The sequence below is a fragment of the Solea solea genome, chromosome 11 (genome assembly GCF_958295425.1).
Source record: "Solea solea chromosome 11, fSolSol10.1, whole genome shotgun sequence".
NCBI lineage: Eukaryota > Metazoa > Chordata > Actinopteri > Pleuronectiformes > Soleidae > Solea > Solea solea.
In genome coordinates, this window is record NC_081144.1 from 8,098,762 (window position 1) to 8,123,016 (window position 24,255).

Below are 24,255 nucleotides of genomic sequence, written 5' to 3' on the forward strand. Positions count from 1 at the left end.
GTGACAGAGGTTTAGCTGCTCCCGCTCCTCAGGCCACTTCCAACAGCCTGTTCTTTCCTGATTCAGCTTGCTGGCTGCCGCACTGCCCTCAGGCTGCTGTGTCCACAAGCCGCAGTGATAGTTTGCACAGCTTATCATTTCACATTTTCTCTTGTCTTGCTTTGCCTATTCCCGCCGCATCTCCTCCGCATCTTTCATTGAGATAATCAGCACAATGCAGCAACAGCCCCCTTTTTACACATGGTTGGCATGGGCATTGCATTTTGCCCAATGGCTGGAGAAAATCACCAGCATTTCATCATAGGGAGCCACAGCCGACCATGGTAACAGAGCAGAGGCGGCCGCTGGGAACAGTTGGTTTAAAAAGTCTCGCTGTGTGTGCCAATACAGTGTTTAGTGTGCCTAACTATTCATTATGAATGGGGCAGTTTTGCAAAAACTGTCTTCCCTCCCAGCCGTGATCACAGCTTGTGTACGTGTGCTGGAAAGCGAGTGATTTCCCGTCTCTCTCTCGACTCGATGCTCATCTTTCTTTGCCTCTCAGGTCTGCCAAAGAGACTGTCAGATGAGCGCTCAAATGGAAATCTACTGACAATGGCCGTGATATTTTCCATTTTTGTTTTGTATTTTTTTTTTCTCTCACACAGCATTTTATATTCTTGTGTGATGTAACCCCTGTAACGCAGCTGACGGTTTGTCATCTTGCCACTCAATGCAATGACCGCAGTTGTGTTGTGTAAACAAAACGGAACTCAGTTCAAAGAGGCAAAGAGAAACATAAACAAGGAAAAGCTGATTTAGTGTATTGATATTGATCACATTGTCTCTAGAGCCAAAGCATTGCCTTTAAAGATAGTATATCAAAAGCTGAAGGATCAGCTCTTACTGACCTTTTCCAGGTCAGTAAGTCACTATGTCTAAGTATGAATCATTCCTGGTGGTATTTATATGTTAATTTCCTTTTTGGTAATTCTGACTCCTCATAAACAAAAGAAAAGCAGAGCTTTGAACTGAAGAGCACGAGGTGATGCAGTGTTGTTCCTTTTTTTCCTTTTAGGTCTGCTCCACAGCAGCATTGTAGACTATGTCAAGTGCAACAAAGAGGTGGTCATGCAATCAGCTTAAACAAAGACCCTATTCCCTGTGTTACCGCAAGCAATATGAATGGATAACCTTTGTGGAGCCTTTCATTTACATCATCCAGCTCCTTGTCTTTCTCTGCTTTTGCAGCTGTTGCCACAACATGAGGGAGTGATTCATATAGTTCCTCCAGTGACTGGGGAAGAGCAGAGAAATTAAAAGGAGAGAGAAGGAAAAGATGGATGGGAATAAATGTTCTATACACATATACGATTAAGGGGTGGGGGTGTAGCACAAGCTCTAAAGGGCAAAAGGCTGTGGGACTTGAGCAAAAAGCTGGCTCAGCAGGCGACTGATTATACCACCAAAGGGATCCACTTTGCACATCTAGCAAGTACAAACTCAAACAAAGGAGCATGGCAGAGCACAGGCAGCAGAAAGTGAGGGTGGGGGTCTGTCCCTCGCTGCTTTTTTAAGAAGCCGTGGCACTTTTATGGCAATGCTAATATACTACTCTTGGGACAGAGCACCTCCCACACCTCTGCCTGCACACACGCCATGAACAGCTTGACTGGGCCTTAGGACCTGTGTTTATGGACACATGGATCAATACTCTCCCTAAGGGTCTATATTTAAGTCTGAGCCGAGTAGCAAACTCGTTGATCACGGGAGGGGGCGGGGAGGGCATCCTGAGATGACCATTATGAGATAGGGATTGAGGGGCCGTAAAAGGGCAGGCACGGTTCACGGGGAATCCCAAATCGGCTCTGCAAATCAAACTCGCCTCAGACACATTTGCTGTAGTAGCTGTGGTGTTTCCGTATCTCTGCATATGCGTCCTTGTTCATTTAAGGTAGGATCACTGACTATTCCATCCACGTCTTTCACCTTCGATTCTCGCTCTGCCCTCACTATGTTCGTAATGCATATCAGGAGCGTGACAAATGATGTAAGGCCGTCTCTGACATGTTCAAGCCCCTGGCGACCCCGTGTCTCCCCCCAGCTTACCTCCTTCAGCTCCCCAGTAATTACCCTTGTTGGATCGCTACGCCTAATCGTGCTTGATTTTGGGATGCACTGCCTTTGTCTCCACTTGTTAGTCCCTTGCACATCTTGGTTCTGATAGAATACACTGATACTACCAGGGAAAGGAAACGCTCCCTCACACAAACACACAGACACACATGTATTGCATATTATGGTGGCTGGTACATTCATGAGCAAGCATTTTTACAGATGCAACACCAAGATGAATGTTGGTTCGCCGGTGATTAATTAATATAATGAAAGGACAGAAAAAAAACAACAATATTTATAAAAGAATAATTAATAGATTATGATTCTGTGAAACACGCTCTTTAAGAGCAGGCAGAAAATTTGTTCTCACTTTGTTCCAGTTGTAAGATCGAGGTCTTTCTTTCTGTTGGACAAGATAATTAAGTCCTGGGGACAGACTCATCCGTCTCATGGTTTATGGCGCATTGAGAGAGATCTGTACTGGGTGAGAATGGTTGTGTAAATTGCATGTTTTAACAGATAGATATGAAAAATGAATAAAATGATACTGATAGTGTTGGTAGATGGCATGTGGTCAGACTAAAATATGAGAGTGGGAGATGAATGAAGTAAAGCAATAAGGAGGTGAATGTTTTAAGGGGAAAGAGGACACAGCTGTGGACTAATGTATATTGTACGCCATGTCATCTTGTAGTTATTTTGGGTTATCTTGACAAAAGTTGTATTTTTTTCTTGTTATTGCTATTGTATTTTTTGTGGCACGATTTACTTGCAGCCCTTTTATAGCTGCGCAGTCAAAAAGCAAAATGAAAGTGTATTTGATGTCACGAAAACAGAACCCATAGTAATTCAAATTAAATGATGTTGGTACAATTCTGTTTCGGATTTCAAGACAAATTTTCAACTTTACAGTACTGCCACCGTTACATTTGTTGGTTTAGCAAATGCTATAATGACCACACAGTACAATTATTTCTCAGTCACACCCTTAAAATACGGGACATACAGTACGTAGGCAGTTTTACAATAACACAGCTTCTACAGGTTCAAGTGTCAAGTATTTAGTGTGAATCACCCTTACATTTAAACAACTGCATGACTTTGGCTCTCTTAAACCTCTTTAATGTTACTGGTAAAACCTGTGTTTGTCACAGTATGGCATGTGGAAAAATATCTGCTCTGAAAAAGCACAATATGCCAGGTTTATGTAAGAGCTGAACTCATTGACAGTTTGCTAATACTGAACAAAGGGCCGCTTCATACCAATCCAAATGCCAGCGTTTACAGAATTTGACAAGACATAAAAACAACCAAGATGGTGGTGCCCTGAGACTTCTGCACAGCACTGTAAAGATGACAGTTTATTAAAGGTTTTTGTAAAATGTGAGTGTGTGGGCAGAGTTGTTCTTAGAAACCTCTCGCTCAGTGTGTGACAGCTGCGATTGGTGTGTGAGTCAGGTCAGGCTAATTTCCGTTTCTGTAACCTGCCTCTCTTTCCTGCATTGTCCTGCCCTATCCAGCAACTCCTTTGGAATGTACATCGTAATGGTTTCCGGCAATTGTCTGAATAAACCTCCACCATCTTACTCCTCAGCTCATTGCCTCACTGAAGTCCAACTTTGACCTTTTATCTAATGATGTGCAATTTCCAGTTAGTCACACATGTTTCCTTTTTATGGAATGTGAGTCATGCTTTGATATCTAATGACTTCTCTTTCTTTCTGTTTTTCTTTTTCAGAAACATGTGAAGACCCTTGCGAAGCTCTGACCTGAAAGTTAGCCTTCAACAATAAAAAGGCAAAGGTCTCTGCCCCTCATCCATTCTCTCTGAATCCTCTGCACTTCCCCTCGCAGTCCCATTAAACCATGGAGGGCCGACGGGCTACAAGCAGGACTTTGTCACCTGACCCCAGTGTAGGAGCTTTTGCTACTTTGCTAGTCTCCTGTCTCTTAGCGCTCCCTGTCTTGTGCAGCGGGCAGACACTCAGTAGTTTCCACCCTGAACGTCGGGACTGGGTCTTCAATCACCTGACAGTCCACCAAACCACAGGGGCACTGTATATTGGGGCGGTCAACCGTGTGTACAAGCTCTCGGGCAATCTCACCCTGCTTGTTTCCCATGATACAGGCCCAGAGGATGACAACAAGGCCTGCTACCCGCCTCTGATTGTCCAGCCATGTTCTGAGCCCCTTGTCTCTACCAACAATGTCAACAAGCTTCTCCTCATTGATTATTCCCAAAATCGTTTGCTGGCTTGTGGCAGCCTCTACCAGGGTGTTTGCAAACTTCTCAGACTGGATGACCTTTTTATCTTAGTGGAGCCATCTCATAAGAAAGAGCACTACCTCTCTAGTGTCAACCAGACTGGGACCATGTATGGGGTCATTGTGCCTTCACAGGGCCAGGATGGGACCCTGTTTATTGGCACGGCAGTAGATGGAAAACAGGACTACTTCCCCACCATCTCGAGTCGAAAACTGCCCCGTGACCCAGAGTCTTCCGCTATGCTAGACTACGAATTGCACACTGACTTCGTTTCCTCCCTCATCAAGATACCGTCAGACACACTGGCACTGGTCTCCCACTTTGATATTTACTACGTTTACGGTTTTGCCAGCGGCAGCTTTGTGTACTTCCTGACTGTGCAGCCCGAGACCCCAGAGAACAGCATGTCATCGAGTGGATCCACCAGCGACCTTTTTTACACCTCTCGCATTGTCCGCCTCTGCAAAGATGACCGCAAGTTTCACTCCTATGTCTCTCTCCCCATCGGCTGTGTGAAGAACGGCATTGAGTACCGACTACTGCAGGCCGCCTACCTCGGCAAGCCAGGACGCGTACTCGCAGCCTCGCTCAACATTGGCGCTCAAGATGACGTGCTCTTCACCATCTTCTCCAAGGGGCAGAAGCAGTTCCATCGCCCTCCAGATGACTCAGCACTCTGTGTTTTCACCATCCGAGACATCAATGCACGAATCAAGGAGCGCCTGCAGTCTTGCTACCAGGGAGAAGGAAATCTTGAGCTAAACTGGCTGCTTGGGAAAGATGTGCAGTGCACCAAAGCGGTGAGTTACAGCAATATCATACAGACAAACACACATTTGCTTTTATCTACTGATTCAGATGGTGATTTACCTATTATTGTAGACCCAACATTTGCTCTAATTCCTAGACTAACAATGAGAAAAAAAGCCATTTAATCTTGTGCACATCTCAGTGGTCCTAATTGTTGAATGGACCAATGGCATCTGCTTCGAGTTACTGTCCCAAAACAAATGAGTAAACAGTAGGAGACCGACCAGAGCTTCTCAGTGAACCTAGAAACCACAGTGTTGTAGGGCGTATGCTGTAATGAAAACAGTCATCAGGAAATGCTTTTGAATGCCCTGCATGGCGTACTCATGTCAAATTACAAAGAAGGGGGAGGATGTGTTTTCATTTCTCTTTTTTATCATCCAAATGGTAATATTCTCTTTGAGCATAATATAAACAAACACACATTTTTCTCCTGGAATAAGGGAAAGCAGCTGAAGTTACTCACTGATGCTGCTGTAGATCTCCCACACACCAGTCTATTCCTTCTGTATCCCCAATTAGCCGGCAGCACAAGGCCGAGTGTCTTTCACATGTTGTCATTAAGTTCCTTGATTTCTCCTCATCCCCAGGAGGCTACTGGGCTCTGTGCTTTCATTCAGTATTTGCAATTAAGAATTAAAAAATAGGGAATTAATGACTAGGTAAGTGCATGACTAATCAATTGAGGGTGTCTTGGCATGCGAGCATTGTCTGTATGTATGCGGTAAAGGTTTGTGATTGCTTATTGTATTTGTATGGGTGTGTTTAGCATTTAACAATCTCCTTATATTCCCATTATGATGACAGCCTCTGATCGTCTTTCTTTGTCGACGATCTCCCTCATTCTCCGGGGAATATAATTGACTGGTCCTATTAAAATCACTTAAGTTCCCAATTAGCACAATGTCAGAGGTGACTGTCAGCGTGAGGGAGACGTTATCACAAACTAGCTCTGTTGGGTTTTATTAGCTTAGCAGAAGAGGATAATGGAAGAAGCAGAGTAGGTGGACGAAAGAGAAATGGTGCCTTACAGTGTCGAGATGACAACACTGAGGGATCGCAAATTGGAACCTTTCTCCTGTGTCCTAGAAGAATCCCCAGTCATCTCAGTCTGTTCAGAAAGGTTACAACTGCTACCTGCAAAGCTGCATCTTACTCTCAATTTTGTAGACATACACTTGTAAAAATATATCCTGCTCTCCTTTTACATCATACACCATGGATACGCATGCTTTGTGTGCGCGTGTAGCCAGAGATAAGAAGATGTAAAATACGGTCCTTAACACCATGTCCTTGTGCTCAATGAACAGCTAGTAAATCCATAGTATAATATGGATCATGCAGATAGGTGTCGGTGGATTAGAAACTCTTAAAGCCTATACAAATTAACGTTTCACAACTGAATATGCCAACCATGCTCACAAAGCCTGCTTGTCTTTTAAATCCTCCACTCAAGCAGAGCGGCTGCTCTGAAGAGCACATATGCTTCACATCTTGTCTTGTTTAAATAAATAAATAAATAAATGGTCCAACAGGTATGTGTGTGGTATTCTTAGAATACTCTTGTCTGAGATCCAGCAAAGTATGAGGTGAGTCAAGGTCTGACCTTGATTTAAAAGTAACTTACACATACAGTCTGAGTGCCTTTTCGCTGGCCCTTGCTAAGTGAAGGTAGCCTCTGAGCTCAAAGCAGAGACTCTTAAGTATACCCTTAGCTCCCATTCCCGTCTCGCAGACATTTCACTGCACATTCAGTGCACATGTACACACAGGCCAAGGCTGAGGCTGGAACTAAGACTGAGCCAGGGGGATTCAGACACAGCAGCCAATCAAAGATTTATCACGCAGCCGTCCAACCTTCTGCCATCTGGAGATGTACACCATCTCTGTTGCCACGTCCAAAGAGGAGAGAGATGATTGAATTCTTTCTTTATCAGGCTGTTTGTGTGTCTTTCTCTCTCTATCTGAGTAACACTATCATCCTGCCTTTTTTTGCTAATGCCCCATCAACTAATTAACCACTTGTGGGAGAAGGGAAAGCTGGTATCAATAACACAGATAAACCCTTGGATGGTATCCCAACACATTTAATTCATCCTTCATACGAATCGCAAGCCAGCTACAGCTCTCGATCTTATATTTCACGGTTGAAACAAACTCGGACGGTGACAGTTTGCTCAGTATTGATTAAATATTATGCTGTATCTTGAGTTATTCAATATGGACTGATCACACAGAATTACAGTCTCTTTTTATAGTCTCACCAGAGCCACGCTAAAGATAATCAATGTTATTATATTGTATGGAACAGCGACGTAGTAAATCCGTCCATTTCTTCTCTGCATGGGAGATTTGTGATGAAGCAGAATAAAACATCGACATGTCTTCAAGAAGGTGAACAAAAAAACAAAACCACACGGAATCCATAGGGATTTTGTTCGACTGCCAAGTCTGTTAAGTGTACATCATCTAAACAGTCGAGATATAATCAGAACCAAATGGTCTGGAGCCCAACAGACCATATGTGGAATAGCTGCATGCATTTGAGGGAGTAGCTTTTTGATAAGCCAAAGTCTGGAGCTCACGGCTGTCTGTCACGATGGCGGCTTGCTTTCCCAAATTATTAATTATGTATGTAAATATGTAATATTATATGTAATTGTATGAACTACCTTTCATTTAATCACTGTAGGAATAAAGGATAGTGTAGGTTATTTTCTTTCTTTTTTCTTTTTTTCATTATTTCACATTTGAATACTGCAGTGCTGCACAATTCTGTGGCTCTGTGCTATTTTAAACAACTGAAATAAAAGGAAATGCCATAATGTGGGGAGGGTGAATGTACGAGTGGAGGCGATTATTCGCTGTCAGCAATATTGTTTTTGCTCTGCTGATGAAAATGTTCATGGAACTGAATGGTTCTTCAGCTATGGTGTAGGGTGAGCGACTGTGCTGCCTCCCGTCACTCAGCATTGACAGTGTATGCCATTTTGACAGGGACAAAGACAAGGGAAAGATGCAGCATACAGGCAGAAAAATAAATTAACGAGTTGGGGTTGGAGAAGGGGCAATATATATATAGAGTTTTTGAGCAAGGGGTTATGGGATATATATTGTATACATAGGAGACTTGCCAGACCGTCTCACTTTACACCTCATGGCACTTTGAGGCCACTGCTACCCAGACTGTCTCAGTTGGCCTGATTCAACATTACAAAGACCCCTCTATTGCTCTTCATTCATCCCCTCTTTTCCCGTGGAGTCATCTATTGTCTTGGGATCTTCACTCTGAACAATTCTACCCATTTCAAACCCTTTTTTTCCCCCTAAGAAATAAAGTCAAACCTTTCTGCCAAAGATTATTTCCCAGTGAAATACAGTTTATTACAGACACGTCACACTCATTCACATTTCGCAGTGTTTACCAGTGCATGTACAGTAGTTATCATGTAATATGCATCTTTCAGTGATGTGAGGACAGGCAGCGTTAATCAGCCACGGTGAGAACAAGGTGCGGCTCGGCCAGGCCTGGCTGAAACATGTCTTTGCCAAGTAGAACAGAAAGACCAACATGGCTGAGAGACACTTACTTGTGCACCACTATCGCATCATGAACTCTTTTTCTCTGTCTCTCTCTCTCTCTCACCTCTAAAATGCTACTCCCACAACTTTGGCCCGCATTGCTCTTTCCTGTCTCACTCTGTCACCTTCATCCTTCCTCGTCACTGAGCTGTATTTTATAGTTCTCGGTTCCTCAGCCTCAAATTTTATTATTCTGTAGGTCCAAATCTAAGATACTCTTGTCATTGTCATTATCATTGTCGTTGACATTTCATTGTATAACCCTAGTTATTCTTCTTTCCTGTAGCCGGTGCCCATTGATGACTCTTTCTGTGGTCTGGACATCAACCAGCCACTTGGAGGCTCTCAGCTGGTGACCGGTCACACTCTCTACACCGAGACCCGGGACCGCATGACTTCTGTCACCTCCTATGTCTACAATGGCTACTGTGTAGCCTTTGTGGGCACCAAGAGTGGTAGGCTGAAAAAGGTGAGTACCACCCCCTCTCCTTTTCCTACCCCTCAGTTAACGGAGCTAGTAGGTGATTTCTGTCCACTTTATCACTGTGATTCGTAAGAACTCGGGCCGTCCACTGGTCCGTGGGGCACAGACTCTGTGAAGTGGTCCTTTTTCCGTGCAGATGGATCATTGTCGTAGGGAAACTTATCTTCTTAATATTTAATGCCTGCTGTCAAAGCGTCAGAGAAGGGTAATGGCGATGGCTGGCTCACTGTACTGGTCATTACCAGTTCCTTGTTATGTGAGCTCCGGTGTTGCAGTGTTGAATAACCTGCAGTGGCCCATTAATTTTAATAGGCACTTTTCTGCCTGTGGCACACCGCGAGGCAAAAGAGAGAGAAAGTCCAGGCACTAAACCTCCCGGTCGTGTTGAGAGAGTACAGACACCACAGTGACTTAGAGTACTCTGGCCACTTGATTGTCACAGATTTCACAGGAAACAAGGGATCACATGTGATCTCTCACTGACAGCATCGGATAGTGAAGGTCGTGAGTGCTATGCTCAGATGTGAAGTGAGATTTCAGTCAACAATGCCTTGCCTTGCTGATTCATTTCAAACAGCCGTTGCTTGGTCTGTATGTCACGTGTTAAAATGAGAACGCTGCGCTTCAGTGTAGATAATATGTGTTTGTGTCAGTACATTGTGTCACACTAGCTGCTAATCTAACATTTGGACGAGGCTCCGTCGACTACAGACAGCTGGTCGAAGGATTTGTCACCGTTCTCTTGGCTCCTCCTCCCACGGGGCGGCTTTTTTAAATGACAGCTGGAGTTTGTCACTTGGCCATTACTGGCTCAGCCGCCACTCCCACTACCAACAGCTGCATGAAATGAGAAAGAAACAGGAAAGAGAGGAGAGTTGATAAAACCATTTGGTACGGGTTTGGCAAGGTCTTTATTATTTAATTCCTGGCAGTGCAACACAAGTGTTGGCCTGAGTTATTTTGGTCTCCATCTATTCATAATTAAATCAATAGACTGATCTGACTGAGAGAATATTCATTCCCCTGTTTGGGCTGTTTAATAATTTAGCATCCTTTTCTACTTGGTAACATTAAAGATACAGGGGAAAGTGTTTTTCTCTGCTGTTGCTGAAGCTTGTACATTCTTTTTTTATTATCTTCTTTCTACACTCTTGTCTGCAGCTGTCAAGTCCTCTGCCTCTCTCTTCTGTTCCCTGGTTGAGAATCCGTGCAACATCAGCCTTGTATGCTGCTGTGTAGTCATCACATGGGCATGAGTGTAACCACAGAAAGACTAACATTGGGCTTAACCAGACTATGAGCAAGGCACCTAGAGAATAGCTACTTCAACAGAAAACCCTGGTGTGGGCACTCAAATACAGACACTGATGTCAGGAAGATAAGGCTAAAACCGCCCTCACTATTATATCAAGTTTCTCCTCATCTTTGAGGTAGCCTTGATGAGAAGATGCAAGGACTTTATTTTCTGTTAAAATACCCTGACTACCTTTTTTTTTTTCTTATATCTTGCAAAATATGACATGAATACTGACTCTCAACCTCATGGAGGAGGCACTCGTGTGAAGAGTAATGAAACGTTGAGCATCTCTCTCAGTGCGGGGCATACAAACGAATCTGTGGACTTCATGTGCTGCACATTCTGTTGTTTGAAATCACGTGATAACACAAGGCGCTGCCGGCACCGTGCAAAACATTTGCCTGCGAGTGCGCATTTGGACGGGGACGAGTACTGATTTGCATGATTCAGTGAGCAAGCGACTGTCCGCCTAATGTGCATGGAAGGTAGTATGACCACAAATAGCTGGCCACTGTGGCAGTCTGCAACAGCGTGGAAAAGGGAGAGCATTACTATTCGGTAATGAATAATCAATAATGCTGCCTGTCTGTAATGTCGGGAAGAAGGCTGCTTAGTTGTCGTCCAGGTATTACTCATGGCGTGGGCGCTGACACACAGACTACAAACATATCATTGATTGTTCAAATAAGGTTATAACTCAAATATCTACTCAATACATTTAGACGTGGTCAAGAGGACCTACTGTAGTTCAAAGCGAGCATCAGAATGGGGAAGAAAGGTGATTTAAGTGACTTTTAACATGATGGGGTTGTTGGTGCCAGATGGGCTGGTCTGAGTATTTTACAGATAAGAATGTTGATCTCCTTGAAATTCCACACACAGCCATTCCTAGGGTTTATATAGAAGGGTCAGAAAAAGATAAAATAATCCTGTGAGTAGATGTTCTCTGGGAGAAAATGCCTTGTTGACGCCAGAGGTCAGAGGTGAATGGCCAGATGATAGAAAGGTAACAGTAACTTGCAGTTAGTCACATAACAACTCCTTATAACCGATGCATGCAGAAGAATAACTATTATTGTAAGTCGATATAATGTCGTCTTTACTTATGAATACACGACTCTCTATGTGTATATGCGTGTGTGTTTCAGTGCATCTGAAATATGCAAGTGTTTACATGGAGGTTGTCAGTCATTCTGCCCCTCTGGTTCACAGGGAGGGCATAGGGATGGGGGCCCTGCTGAGGCCCAGCTGCAGTGCTTCTGCAGAGGGCTGACAAAACACAAGCGGACGGTGAGGGTTTGATGCTTTGCTGGTGACAAAGTTGCATATATACCATCACTATTTCTCTCGCATCCAAGAGAGAGACGGACAGGTGGAGGGAGAGAGGTGTGTGTCGCAAAAGAATGCACGCTGTGAGTGTGACCCATGATGAGAACAAAAAAATAATGGAAGAGGTAGCAAGAAGGAGGCAAGATAGACAAAGAAGGAAGAAGGCAGTAGAGGAGGGAGGAAGAGACTGTTGAAATGTGAATTTAGTGCTGCCAAAGAAACCAGGGCTGCACCGCTGCCTGTAATTGGATTGGCTTCCTTCCCAAAGAATCCCCCCCGCCCTCCATTTCTTGCTTTCTCATTCAATCCCACTCCTCCCTCCTTCCCTCCCTCCCTCCCTCTTGCTCTCCCTGTAGACAGACCCGGTATATTCCGCTGTTTCCTGGGCTTTGCTAGAGCATACACAAGCAGGGGAATAGCTTTGGTGAATATCGCTGCCTGTGGCAGGCTTTCGCAGGGGATTGATTGAGAGAGAGGGGTTAAGAGGGTGGGGAAATAAGTAGGCACAAAGGTGAGGGGAATGCATATACGGAGTGATAGAGTGCAGGGAACAATGATACTGCAGTGGTGAATAGGGCTGAAGAATTTTCGAGATACATCTTATTGAGATTCTTCTGATGGTTTCATGGTTTGCGTTTGGATTCGCGATATCATTTTCTTGAGTCAGTATCAGTTCAATATCCACTCTTAAATAGATCCTAACTGTGAAAGAGCATTACCACAAAACACCATTTTTTTTTAGCTTGCATAGAACACAGAAATATTGGAATGGCAGTGTTTATGCTTTATGCTTTTCTAATTGTGTTGTTTCAAGTTGCATTTTCAATTTCAATACAATGAATTGCCCTAGTTGTGAGCCCCATTTAGTCTTTTGCACGGGGTGTAAAGTGATCACAGTTTGTGATGTAGGATACAGTTTGTGATGGTGGGGCATTCTCATTCTTGACCTAGAGTGAAATGTAGTACTATCATATAGCAGTTATGTGTTGAATGTCCAGTATCAGTGTCAAGAGGTTTTCAAAAATTGGTTGTGGACTTCTGGGTGGCCCCCTGGAGGCAATGATTGATTGTGGAGGGGCAGTAGATGTTCACCTCAGCAGAAAGCTGCTAGAGGGCAATCGATATACCAGGTCTCCATGTACTTTTTCTTCTTTCACTGAAACCAGTTACAGTCATGACAAAAACTAGACATTTGGTCCTTTCTAAGCTAAGCTATTCCAGATCTGTCCGTTTTACATTAATACTCCCCAGGCTGTATGTTTACCTCACCAGACTCCTCTACATCATCTACATCATCCCCCTTATGAACCTGCGGAGACTTCAGCAGGTCTCTGTGGGTCAAATTATAAAAATAGTGTCCTGCTATGCAGTTTCTTCCTGATACACATTACTAAAGATTTGCATCATATGAAGTGGAATTGGCTATGGGCTGTTCAGTATGTGCTTAAGCACAGACATATCCCACATGTGGAGGGGGGCGGGGGGGGGGCTATATCACTGCCTTTGATATAGACTGATAGATGGAGGGCATGGCTGCACATGTAAAATTGGATGTTGAAAGACCCATCCCAGCAGTAGATGAACAGGGGAGGGGGTTAGTGGAAGCTCAGCTGGGAGTTGTTCAGGATTCCCTTGTTATTCAGAGTCTCATGATGAACATCCTCCATCCCGTAGTTCTCATATAGAACGGCAGGCGTTAAGTGCTGACCAAGAAGATGCATCCCTCCGAATTATATAATATGCAATTAAGTAATTAAGCTGTGACATACATTAATAAAATGCATTTTATATGCAAATAGCAATCTTCCAGTAGTTTAAGATTACCATTTCCTCAATACAATAACTTGCACTGTAAGCATTGTTTTCTTTCAAATGCTACAAATTACGGTGGTTTATGTGTGTGTTGAATGGGAGTAAGGGGTTGATTAGTGGTGGGCTGTATCAGCAGCAAACCATTCATGAAAGAAAATGTCTTCCGGCTCTTTATCCTTCAAGCCTGTAACGCTGATGTGCTGCCTTCAGCCTAATTAAATCTCCCCATCATGCCCTGATAAATAATCAGGCAATGGTGTGGATGATGCCCCTGTGGCAGCTGATGGAGGACAACTTGAAAGGGAGGTTCAGGTGTTTAACTGGACAAATACGTTGAACTGGTTATTGTCAGCAGAGGGTGCATGGCTCTCTCATGTGGTTCCCAAGCTGGCCTGAATAGCAGTAAGGGTTTGTGTTGGGCAGACAGTGCTGGAGTGTAGCAGCTGATTAATGGGCAGAAAGTGTCAGGGACTTGAAAGGGCTGTAACTGCAGGCAGCTGCTCCTATAGGGCTGTGGTGGACAAGTGGTCATCCCCCCCACACACCCCCCCCCCCCTCCATCCCTTCTCTCAACCTTCTATGCTGTGTTTTCCCCATAATGAGCCTCGGGGAGTTGGTCCTTAGATTCGTGCCCCTTAGAGGACATGCGATCGGAGATCTGTTGCCTGTCAGCCCAGAGGCTGCTCACCTGCCTGCCTTGGCCAGGTGCTGCTTTGGTGTGGCCAGGTCTGGTCTGGTTATTTATGGAGCAGTGAGCTGTTTGAGGAAAATATAATTGTGATTATTCTGACGGATATTACAATCTTCAGTTAAATATCTAACAGGTTCAAAACAGCAATCAGCAATTCAAAAATGTGAACATAGAGATTAGACATGTTTTCACCATGCAAATGCTCAACTAAAAATAGAACTTCAGTCAGGAACACTCTTGACCTAATTAAACTATTTATCGTGACAACTGGAAATATAGATAAACTTGCTGGTGCTGGTGGCTTTGCTCTTATGATGTTCCCTGGATTGTCCATGCAAAGTTTGAGGCTGGGTTGGTGGCGAATAAAGCTTTGCCAGCATTTGCCAGCAAAACAAGCAGCTTTTGCTATTATTTGCTATTTGCATGGTTCCAAATTGTCATTTTAATTTTTAAAATCATTAATTGTTCAGGCCTACCATATTTGCATTATTGGTATCGGTACTTGGTACTATTATCGGTATCGGTAGATACTTTGTGATGTTGGTATCGGACGCATTCCTTACAGAAGAATAGAAATCCCATTCTGTATACAGTTAAATATAAAAAAGCAAAGGTATCAGACACAGAAAAGTCATCCGCAGCTGTGGCTCCCAAAACATCCAGAACATGGCAGGTGGGAAAGGACAGAGATGAAGACAAAGTGACAGACAGACAGACAGGCAAAGACAAAAGAAGTTCAAACTAGCATTCAGGATGATGCCCTTAACAACAGCTAGGTCCCATGGCAACAACTGAATGGAAGCCAAACGTGTCTCCCCAGGGGTACAAATTACTCTGAACAAAAGTGAGGTGTCTGTCGACTGCATCTCCTAAACCACACACATAAAACATTCATTCACTCTCTTCACATGTGAAATATGAACCCTGTTCGCTTCATAAACAACATTCCGCTCTCGTTTACAGTTGGTCAATACTGCGCTCTCGTGGGACGGCAACCAGGTAGAATTTGTTTCCAATCATCAAGCTGTTATCTCTCGCTGAATCATAATAAACATTGCACAACTTGTTTTTCCCGATTGCTGCCGTTTAATTAATCCTACACAGAACAAATGATCGCGTCCAATTATTTTACTTTGAACATCTGCTTTGTTTCGTCGGTGATGTTCTGAATGAAATGAAAGCCGCCCGACTCGATGCACCTGTTTATGAAGCAGAAGACTAACATTTTAAAATTAGACATGATGACAAGCGGCACCGAGGCATAAGGAGTGCTTTCGCTGAAATGATAGCTGCCAATATGTGTCTGCCAGTCATCATCAGGACTGTCTCTTCTAGATTGCTCTTCTTAAATCATATTAAACTACGTTTAACCTCAATTTGCCCATCGGCAGCAGCTGCAAGCCTAACATAGCCTGCAGAAGTGTTTTGTTTTGTGAGTAAATTAACATTTTCTTCACTTTTCCAAACATGAGAAAATCTATAGCAACCAGGTAAACTATGCTGACAGTAAAACCAGCACTATTTGGACAACCGCGAATTTCTGTTTTATTCGGAGGTGTTTATGTGGACAGTAGCTCGCAAACAGGCAATAAATGCTCTCCTCTAGCACTGGAAAATGCTCAGTGAACATCTGCGTTGTACTCTGAGGGGAATACCCTCGGATCACCAGGTGGTCTGAGCGCAACAATTCATCCATGTGGAACTCTCGTGGAGCCTGAAGTGTTTTATTTTATTCCACAGAATGTTTCAAAAAACAAAGTTTGTTTCCAGGAATGTGTTTTTTTTTTTTGACGAGTGCACTCATTGGGTTGTGGCCTGTAAATTCTGTGACCTGGCCTCCACTTGACCCCCTCTCGCTCGGTTCTTAAACCTGAGCCAGACAAAGCTGTGGCCAGCAGCAGCAGCAGGCTCTGCCTGTCTTCCATGGCTGTCTTTAGAGTACAAGCGTCTCTGTCTGCCAGACCTGGTCCAAACACTTCGCTGTTAAAAGGCCAGCGGAAGACTGAGAGCCCCTGCCGTTCCATTCATTCCAACCTCTCTGCTTTTTCCCTCTCAGTCTCGGTGATTTTCTCTCTCTCACTCTCGTTCCCTCCGTAGTGAGTTAAATGTAGCCTGGTCAGTCACCCGGCTGTCCCCTTTCATTTTCCTTCCTTCCTTCTTCTTCTTGCCCCTCATTCCTCTCTTTTTCCCCCCCCCGTCTCCTTATGTGTCTCAGTCTCTCGTTGTCGTTCTCTCCTTCTCTTCTCGGGCTGAGACTCGTCTAATGACACAGCCTACCCTGCAGTGATCTCATTTATCACATTCAAACAGCACTCCATTGCTTTCTCTCCTTCTCTCTGTCTCCCTCGCCTTTCTCTCCGTCTAATTGCTTGCTCTTTTCTCTGCCCGTGTCTCGAAGGAAGCGTTTTTCATTATCTAACAACAAGAGACAAATGCTTTTTTTTTTTTTTTTTTCATTACAGATGGATTTTATACATGTACGCTTAATTTAGCGAAAACAGATTTGCACGAGGACACAGCCACGCAAATATAGCTTAATCCCTATAGACACACAAACAGAATCATATATATACCCATGAATATCATGTGCACTCCTCATGTATTCATTTATTACAGAGATCTGTTATTTTGTCTGAGCAGAGTGCTTCGTTTTATTAGATTATTCATGGCAAATCCTTTTATTTATTTATTTATTTATTTATTTATTCATTCATTAATTTTAGCAAGCAAATTACCCTGTTAAGTGCATCCCATAATTGGACCTCCAATAACTTCATGACCGAGATTAATTAATCCATTGTCAGTGAGAGTCTCTTTTCACCAGAGACTGTTTGTAGAAATATAGAGTTGCTGTAATCCAGTTTCTAAAGCATATTCTCTTATTAATTGGGATACAATTAAGTTGATGGCGGCGTAATTTACTTTGCTTGCGTGGATTTTCTCATGTGTGGATGTAAGTGGGAAAAAAGGCGTACAGTAGGCCTTGGCTCACACAAACACAGAGCGTGGGAGTCACGCTGGGCCTGTGGCAGTGGATTGTGTGCTTAATGTCGGCAGCAGTAGTTTCTTTAGGAATCGGGGAGCCACATCAAACACTACACGCTGCCCAGAGCCATGTCGTCTTGGTAAGGCATCAAAATCAAACAAATTAAAGTGTCCTAAATGTTCTAATGAGAGGTGGTCTTTTCTGTGTTCTACAGTACGCCATACTACACCACAATGGGACTGCAACGGTTCTTCAATGAATTGATTATTAGTCGATTACTAAATTAATCGTCAACTATTTTAGTAAGCTTCCTGATTTTTCAGCGTCTTAAATGTGGATACTTTCTGGTTTCTTTGCTCCATATACCAAATATATCATTAGATTTAAGAATGTTGTTTTATAGACAAAACAAGTACTTGAATCATCGACAATAATTGACAGATGGATTAATTATGAAAATAATCGTTAGTTGCAGCCTTACACCACAGTAGTAGTATTCATTATAGAGTATAGTCCTTTAATTTTTGGAGTTGCAATGGAGTTGATTAGTAATAATTAAATAAAGTCTGCCAGTCATTTTGTTTATTGTATGCTGCCCTATAAACACCATACAACCACCACAACACAGTCAGGATTTTCCCCGTTGATCTAACCAGCAAAGTACATCATATTGTTTGTGTGTTTGTTACCATGTCATGTCATCATTTCTGAATTTATGTCCAAATGGGACAGGTTCAGGGCCTGTATCCATGCTCTAGGGTGTGTACACGCACTGTATTTGTGCTTCTAATGAAGACAAACATTCACCTACACCTTATTCTTGTTTACAATCATTTACATAGTTATGTGGGAAATCGTCGCGCTGTGAATTTTTGTGCTGGTGCACCTAAATGAAAAAGCAATGCAAAAAGTTAGTCCGGAGCCCTGGTCCGAAACATTGTTGAAAGGCAGGACCCCCCACAGCCAACTATATTCCTGTTTTGTCTGCAGCCAATGACGACACTACAGGGAGAACATTGGCAATCTGTAGAAATTCTTGTCAGTGGTTGCGTCACGTGGTTATTGATCTGTTAAGGTGGAAACAGTATAGGTGTAAGCCTTGTTATTTCCTTTCTTGCCTTAGGCATGAGATCAATTGACTTCCAACAGGTCAATAAAAGAGAAATGTCTCCCTCTGTCAAATTGAGTTCTTGACTTTTGTCCTCTTGAGTTACAAGCTGGCATGAAATGGGATTTTTTTTTTGTTTGTTTGTTTTTTAACTTTAGTTTCCCTGCTGACCTTGCTGCAGTACACAGAGAAGGAGGACAAACAGAGAAAGAATAAACATCTTTAGGACAGGAACAAACAAAACAAAACTGAAATAGATCAGAGTAGAACATCTATCAGAATGGATGGCTGGCTCAGTGCCACGCTTTATTGATTCGCTTCACAAAGCTCTTGAATGGGCCAGATAACTGTGATTAGCCAATTCATTACCGCTGGCTATTGGAGTGGTCCAGAATTAGATAAAAGGGGAGGGGGGTGAGGGGGACTGTAACTTTGTAAACTTGTGCAGAAGCTGTGACCCACAACAAAGGGAATGTTTGTGAAGTCCCTGATTAATTTCATCTCTACTTTACATGCAGCGTAATGATCGCCCTTATTACGAAATGGAAAGCATGCATTGTTTATGTGTCTGATGGCATGCATAATGACTTCATTACTCAGGCAACCACAACAGCAGTCCTCTCATCTACTTTGCAAATGTGCACTGCCATTTCAAGTGCCTTTTCAAGTTGCCCGGCTCTAATAGATGGTAGAAATGAGCCCTGTTTTGGCTTTGATGATACACTAAACTGTTGTCTGTGCACAGGCAAAGTGAGTGTGACAGCAACTAATGTTTCTGTCTGATACTGTGGCAGCTTTACGGCTTCTCTGTCTCCCACTTTATACAAGACAGCAGCAGTTACCAGCAGCCCTTACTGTTAAGCTCGTCTGGGTGACAGCATTTTTTATTGCCTTTCTATGATCACGCCCGTGTTTACAGGAAGCTTTCATGAGCGCCACACAAATCTGTCCTTTGATATACGGGTTTCAACATTGTATAATCATCTGGTTATCATTTATTATGTATGTTCTCACTATAAGAATTAGGGATCGTAGGAAGATGTTTATCTTGCTGTCCCTTTTCCCCGTGAGATACTCACTTTCTCTGATTTGCCTCTTGCTCTATTTTCGTAACGCTCGCTCGCTCCTTGCACTGTGTTATCTGCTTATTTTTTCATTTTCTTTCTCAGTCTGTCTCACTCCTACCACAAGGCTGTCATGTAACTCCATCTAGTCATCAGCCTAATGAACAGTGATACAGTGCTAATCACACGTGATAATATTTCTAGCCTCTGATGATCTTCACTTACTTACCTTTCTGCACCTTTATGCACACACATATACACACACGTCTTTTTTTTTCCTCCCCGACAGCTGAATGTCAGGTCTTGGCCTCACGCTGTCGTGAAATGGAGCCGTTAGCCCAGACTATACTTAATAGTCCGGCCATCCAGCAAAGAGTGTCCGCCATCTTAATGTGATTGGACAGTTGCTTCTGCATTGAGCGTATCACACTGTACAGCATGTTGTGTTCACTGACATGAGCTTCTTGGTCACCTTTGATTACAAAATCCATCTGCTGGTGCTTGAATATATTTTTTAAGTCATTTGTGGCAAAATAATAATAATAAAAAATCTTTCAGCTTGAAATTAGCTTCTTTTTTTATAGCTTTATATTATATTATTATTATTAAAATATTATATTTACATTTTGAATTCAAAAGTTCCAAGTCCCCGTTCTTCAGACCTCTGAAGCTACACTCACGCAACGAACACGGATTCACGAGCCTTGGGTACATTTTTGGGGGACGCTAACTTTTTTGGATACTTGTTCAAATGAAAATGTGATGCTGAAAAACAACAAATCCTCTCAAAAGATCATGAAGATAAATAGCAACAGCCTCACCATGGCATCCACTTGCAGCCCTTTCTGTCGCCACCGTTCAAACGCAGCACCGATGTTCACTCTGGTCTTGGCTCGCTCTGCATCAGCCTTTTTCTTGGCTGGAGCTTTCCCAAAAAACGTGTTTAGTTTGCGAACCAGCACCTGTTGTTGGCAACTTTTCTGCCATAACTTTGCTGCAACAGTCACGTTGGATCATAAGCTCTGGCGTTGCCTTCTAAGCATGCCCGATTAGTGTACGAAGAAGGGTACGATGCAATTAATGAATTTGGACCGTTCATTATGAATGCCGTCAGACACCACACTGTGATTGGGAAGATCGGAATAACAACAGAAAGAGGAAGACGAGTGAGAGGTCAAAGACATTAGATACTGTTTGAAAGGAGAACGGAGACAAAATAAAGTTAAATGTAGAACAACTGAGTGTGTAAGAATGTGTGTGTTTATGTGATAGATTTATGGACAGATTCATCGTAAAAAATGGAGACCTTAAGGAGGGAGCTTATATATGTGTGATTATGAAGATGGTCTGGCATGGGTTATACCAGACCATTGAAAGGGCACGAACAAGGTCATGTTATCAAAGAATGGAGCAGGATCCAGAGGCCTCCTCCAGTCACAGGTCAGCTCAGCCACCGCTGTTATTCATTAAATGCTAATGGGTAGCGGGTTGGGAAAACATGCGGGCCGCTGGTAACTTGTCTTAATGTAAGGGTCAGGGCCACAGTTAGGGGTGAGAACACCCCCCCATCACCCCCCCCCCCCACACACACACACTCTGTGGCATGTATGTGCTGTGTCAGATTGGATTAGCAGTTGCAGCGGAGAAGTGGTGATGTGAGCATACGGTCAACGTTTTCCTTGTGTACTTTGCTAAAAGGGAGGGGGGAACTTCTCTGTGGGGAATAAGGTGTTATCGTCAGTAATAGTCAAGTGTTGGTACATTTGTTAACCACAGTTTGGTGCTGCTAGAAGCAGCAGCTGTCGCCTCAGTGGGGGTATATGAATAGGGCAGGTGTGTCACACATGGTTAGCCTTGTGCCAGTCAAACAGTGTGATTAGAGGACAAAGATCATCTCTATCATCCTAATCCCATCCTATCATCCTTTATCTGGATCATCCTAATGCATTGTGCCACAATGTGTCACTGAAGGTTTATGTGCATTTCCTTATTTGGACACTTTTTCAAGCATTTGTATGAGAGAGGTGTGCAAAAAAAGGGGGGGGGGGGAGAAAACAGCCTTGATTATACATTCAAAAGTCTGTATTTCACTCTGTTTCAAGAGTGTTTCATCACACACATGCACATGCACTCGCTGGGGTGGTAGGTGAGGGTCTCATGCCTTCCTACTCATTAGGAAATGAAAAAAAAAATGTATCATGGTTTTGTTTAACTCTAATAAGCCCACCTTTTTTATGTGGCTGGCTGAACATTGGAGTGCAGGTATGCTGTGCTGGAAGCCCAATTGGAGGGTGGGGGATGATTGGATGAGAAGGTGTGGAAGATCAGATGACTGTGTCGGCTCCCCAGGATCGTTGGCTGAAAGAGGATAGGACAGTGTTTGGGTTACTCCATGTTGGGAGTACTGTCCTCTTTATATAAGACACACTTGAACAAAGTGCAACTGATCAGATTAGCCTGGCTGATCAGATTTCTCAGCAGGTTATTGGCTGCCAATGTCTGAACATGTTGAGGAGGAAATGCTGCCAGTACTAAACACACTGAAAAACAAAGGGAGTAGAATGAGGGGATTATACCCACAGTTATTGCTAAGCTTTAGTTGGAAAATAGATGATGATGGGACATTGATTTTACTGAATTAAGTTGTGATCAGAGCAGCTCAGGCTGTTAACATGGTAAACATCCATCTTTTTGTTCGCGGAGCTTTGCTTTTCTCCATCTGCCGTCTTTCGCAAGGGTGAACTTAATCTTTTTGGCAGTATGAGAGAAATTCTAACGTCTACCTTTGGGTCTAGTCGGAAACAATGGTAGCAGGATAAATTGTACCAATCGAGGAGTGCTGTGGTCTATTGTTAAGTTTGCTATTGTGCGAAAGAAATTGTTTCTGTTCTCGGGTTGAATGAATCCCTCCTTCAAAGACGAGAGATCATTGAAACTTAACATCAGAGGAGGAGAAAAACAAGAACATCATCAGAAATTCACAGTCTTCACTTAATTCTCTATTTATTTTCTCTTTCAGCCTCCCACTATTTCACTATGTATTTTTCCTCTTGTTTCTTCGGTATTAATGTTCCCTAAATCTTTGTCCTTTTGTCTTGTGTTGTTTTTTTCCTCAAATGCCCAATCCCTCATCCTGCCCCTCTGTCTGTGTCTCTCAACCTCCATGGCTTTTTACCCGTGATCCATCCAGGCCAAGCCACAATCCCTTATAAGGCCAAAGAAAACCCCCATCTGGCCTCTTATTTCCATATCAGATCTCCAGTTACAGACAGGGTTTACACAGGATCAAGCCAGGAATGTGATGCTGCCTCACCATCAGCTGTGCCACAGACCTTGCTATGCTCTCTGCTGTTGGGCACAACCCTGGTTACACCTCCTTGTCTCATTCACTCACTCACTGTCTACCACTCTATCCTCCACACGAGTGTTCGCGGGTGGCTGGAGTCAGTCGGGTCATCAGTCTATTGCAGGGCCAACCATTCACTCTCGCATTCACACCTACGGTCAATTTAGAGTGTCCAATGAACCTAATCTGCATGTTTTGGGACTGTGGGAGGAAGCCAGAGTTCCCAGAGAGAACCATATGCACACGGGGAGAACACGCAAACTAATACAGAAAGGCCCTTGGTACAACAGGGATAACTTCTCCCCCTCCTCACATCCCTGCATCATAGCAGAGTACACATTCACGTTTGGAAACAGAGACACAGTGCGCTCCGATTGTTGCTTGCTCTCAGTTCGCAGCCGCAGACAGCAAAACAAAAGACTGAACCACATCTGAGAGCGAGACAAAAGGAGGAACTTAGCAAAGCCACAACAAACACTCTTAAAGGTCTCCCATTGTAGATATTGTGGTTTTTGTGTCTTTTTCTGATTAGAAAGTAAACTAGGCACAAATTAAATACTTAGAATGTATCAAAATACTGGATCTGTACATAAGTGCACACGGTCTGTGTTCAGTCTCACAAATAGCTTCCTTCAAACCCTTTTTCCAAATGTATTCTCCTGCAATCAGATATATTTTATACAGCCACTATTAAAAACATTTTTTTTTTATGTTTTGTTTGATCTCTGTGACTTTCTGCCTTGTCTTTTTTATCCATTGTGCACTCACAATTACAATTTGATGTTTCCAGAGGCTTTTTTCCCCTCATGTTGAATGTAAAGTGTGTGTGTGGTTTGGTTTGTTGTCGTAGAGAATGTGTTTCTGATTAAGCTGGCTCTCTCTGAGCTTTTTCTTCATTGCCACACTTGGGCAATGCCTGACAGTCGTACCTTTCGAGTGAATCTCATTCAGGCCTGTATTGTTTTAAAAGCCTGGTAGACCTGACTTAGTCTGCCGTGTGTTTTTATCCTTCACTCTCCGTCTCCTTTCCCCTCATTCACTTCCATTCCACCACACTCTCCTTTGTTCCTTCTTCCTCTCCCAGGGTCTGACACAAATGGAGGGATGAAGAGATGAGAGGGGATCTCATATAGCCCATAATGCTCATCTCCTCTGGGGCCTGCATAGCTCATTAACCTACGTTAGTCTCCGCATGTCTCCAGTAAAGAGAGACACCTGGCTCCCGAGGGTCCAACAGGGAAATGACAAGTCCGGTCTGCTTTCCCTTCATCGGCATCCTAGACACACAGAGGGAAAAGACTCATTACACAGAAGAACGACATTCCTCAACACCGCTTGGCCTTTGAAGGCACACTTGTTCTACGTCCTTCATTTTGGCTTCCA

The 24,255-nt window shown here is 43.4% G+C and overlaps 1 protein-coding gene across 3 annotated transcripts in view; it reads left to right on the plus strand.

The window, feature by feature from the left end:
- plxna2 (plexin A2) overlaps nt 1-24,255 on the plus strand; it is a 163,658-nt gene that overhangs the window by 23,297 nt on the left and 116,106 nt on the right. For all 3 annotated transcript variants that reach the window (XM_058642577.1, XM_058642576.1, XM_058642578.1), the window contains exons 2-3: nt 3,836-5,163; nt 9,042-9,224. In XM_058642577.1, the coding sequence (XP_058498560.1) occupies nt 3,964-5,163; nt 9,042-9,224 (1,383 nt within the window). In that variant the 5' untranslated portion in view covers nt 3,836-3,963. The remainder of the gene's footprint in view (nt 1-3,835; nt 5,164-9,041; nt 9,225-24,255) is intronic.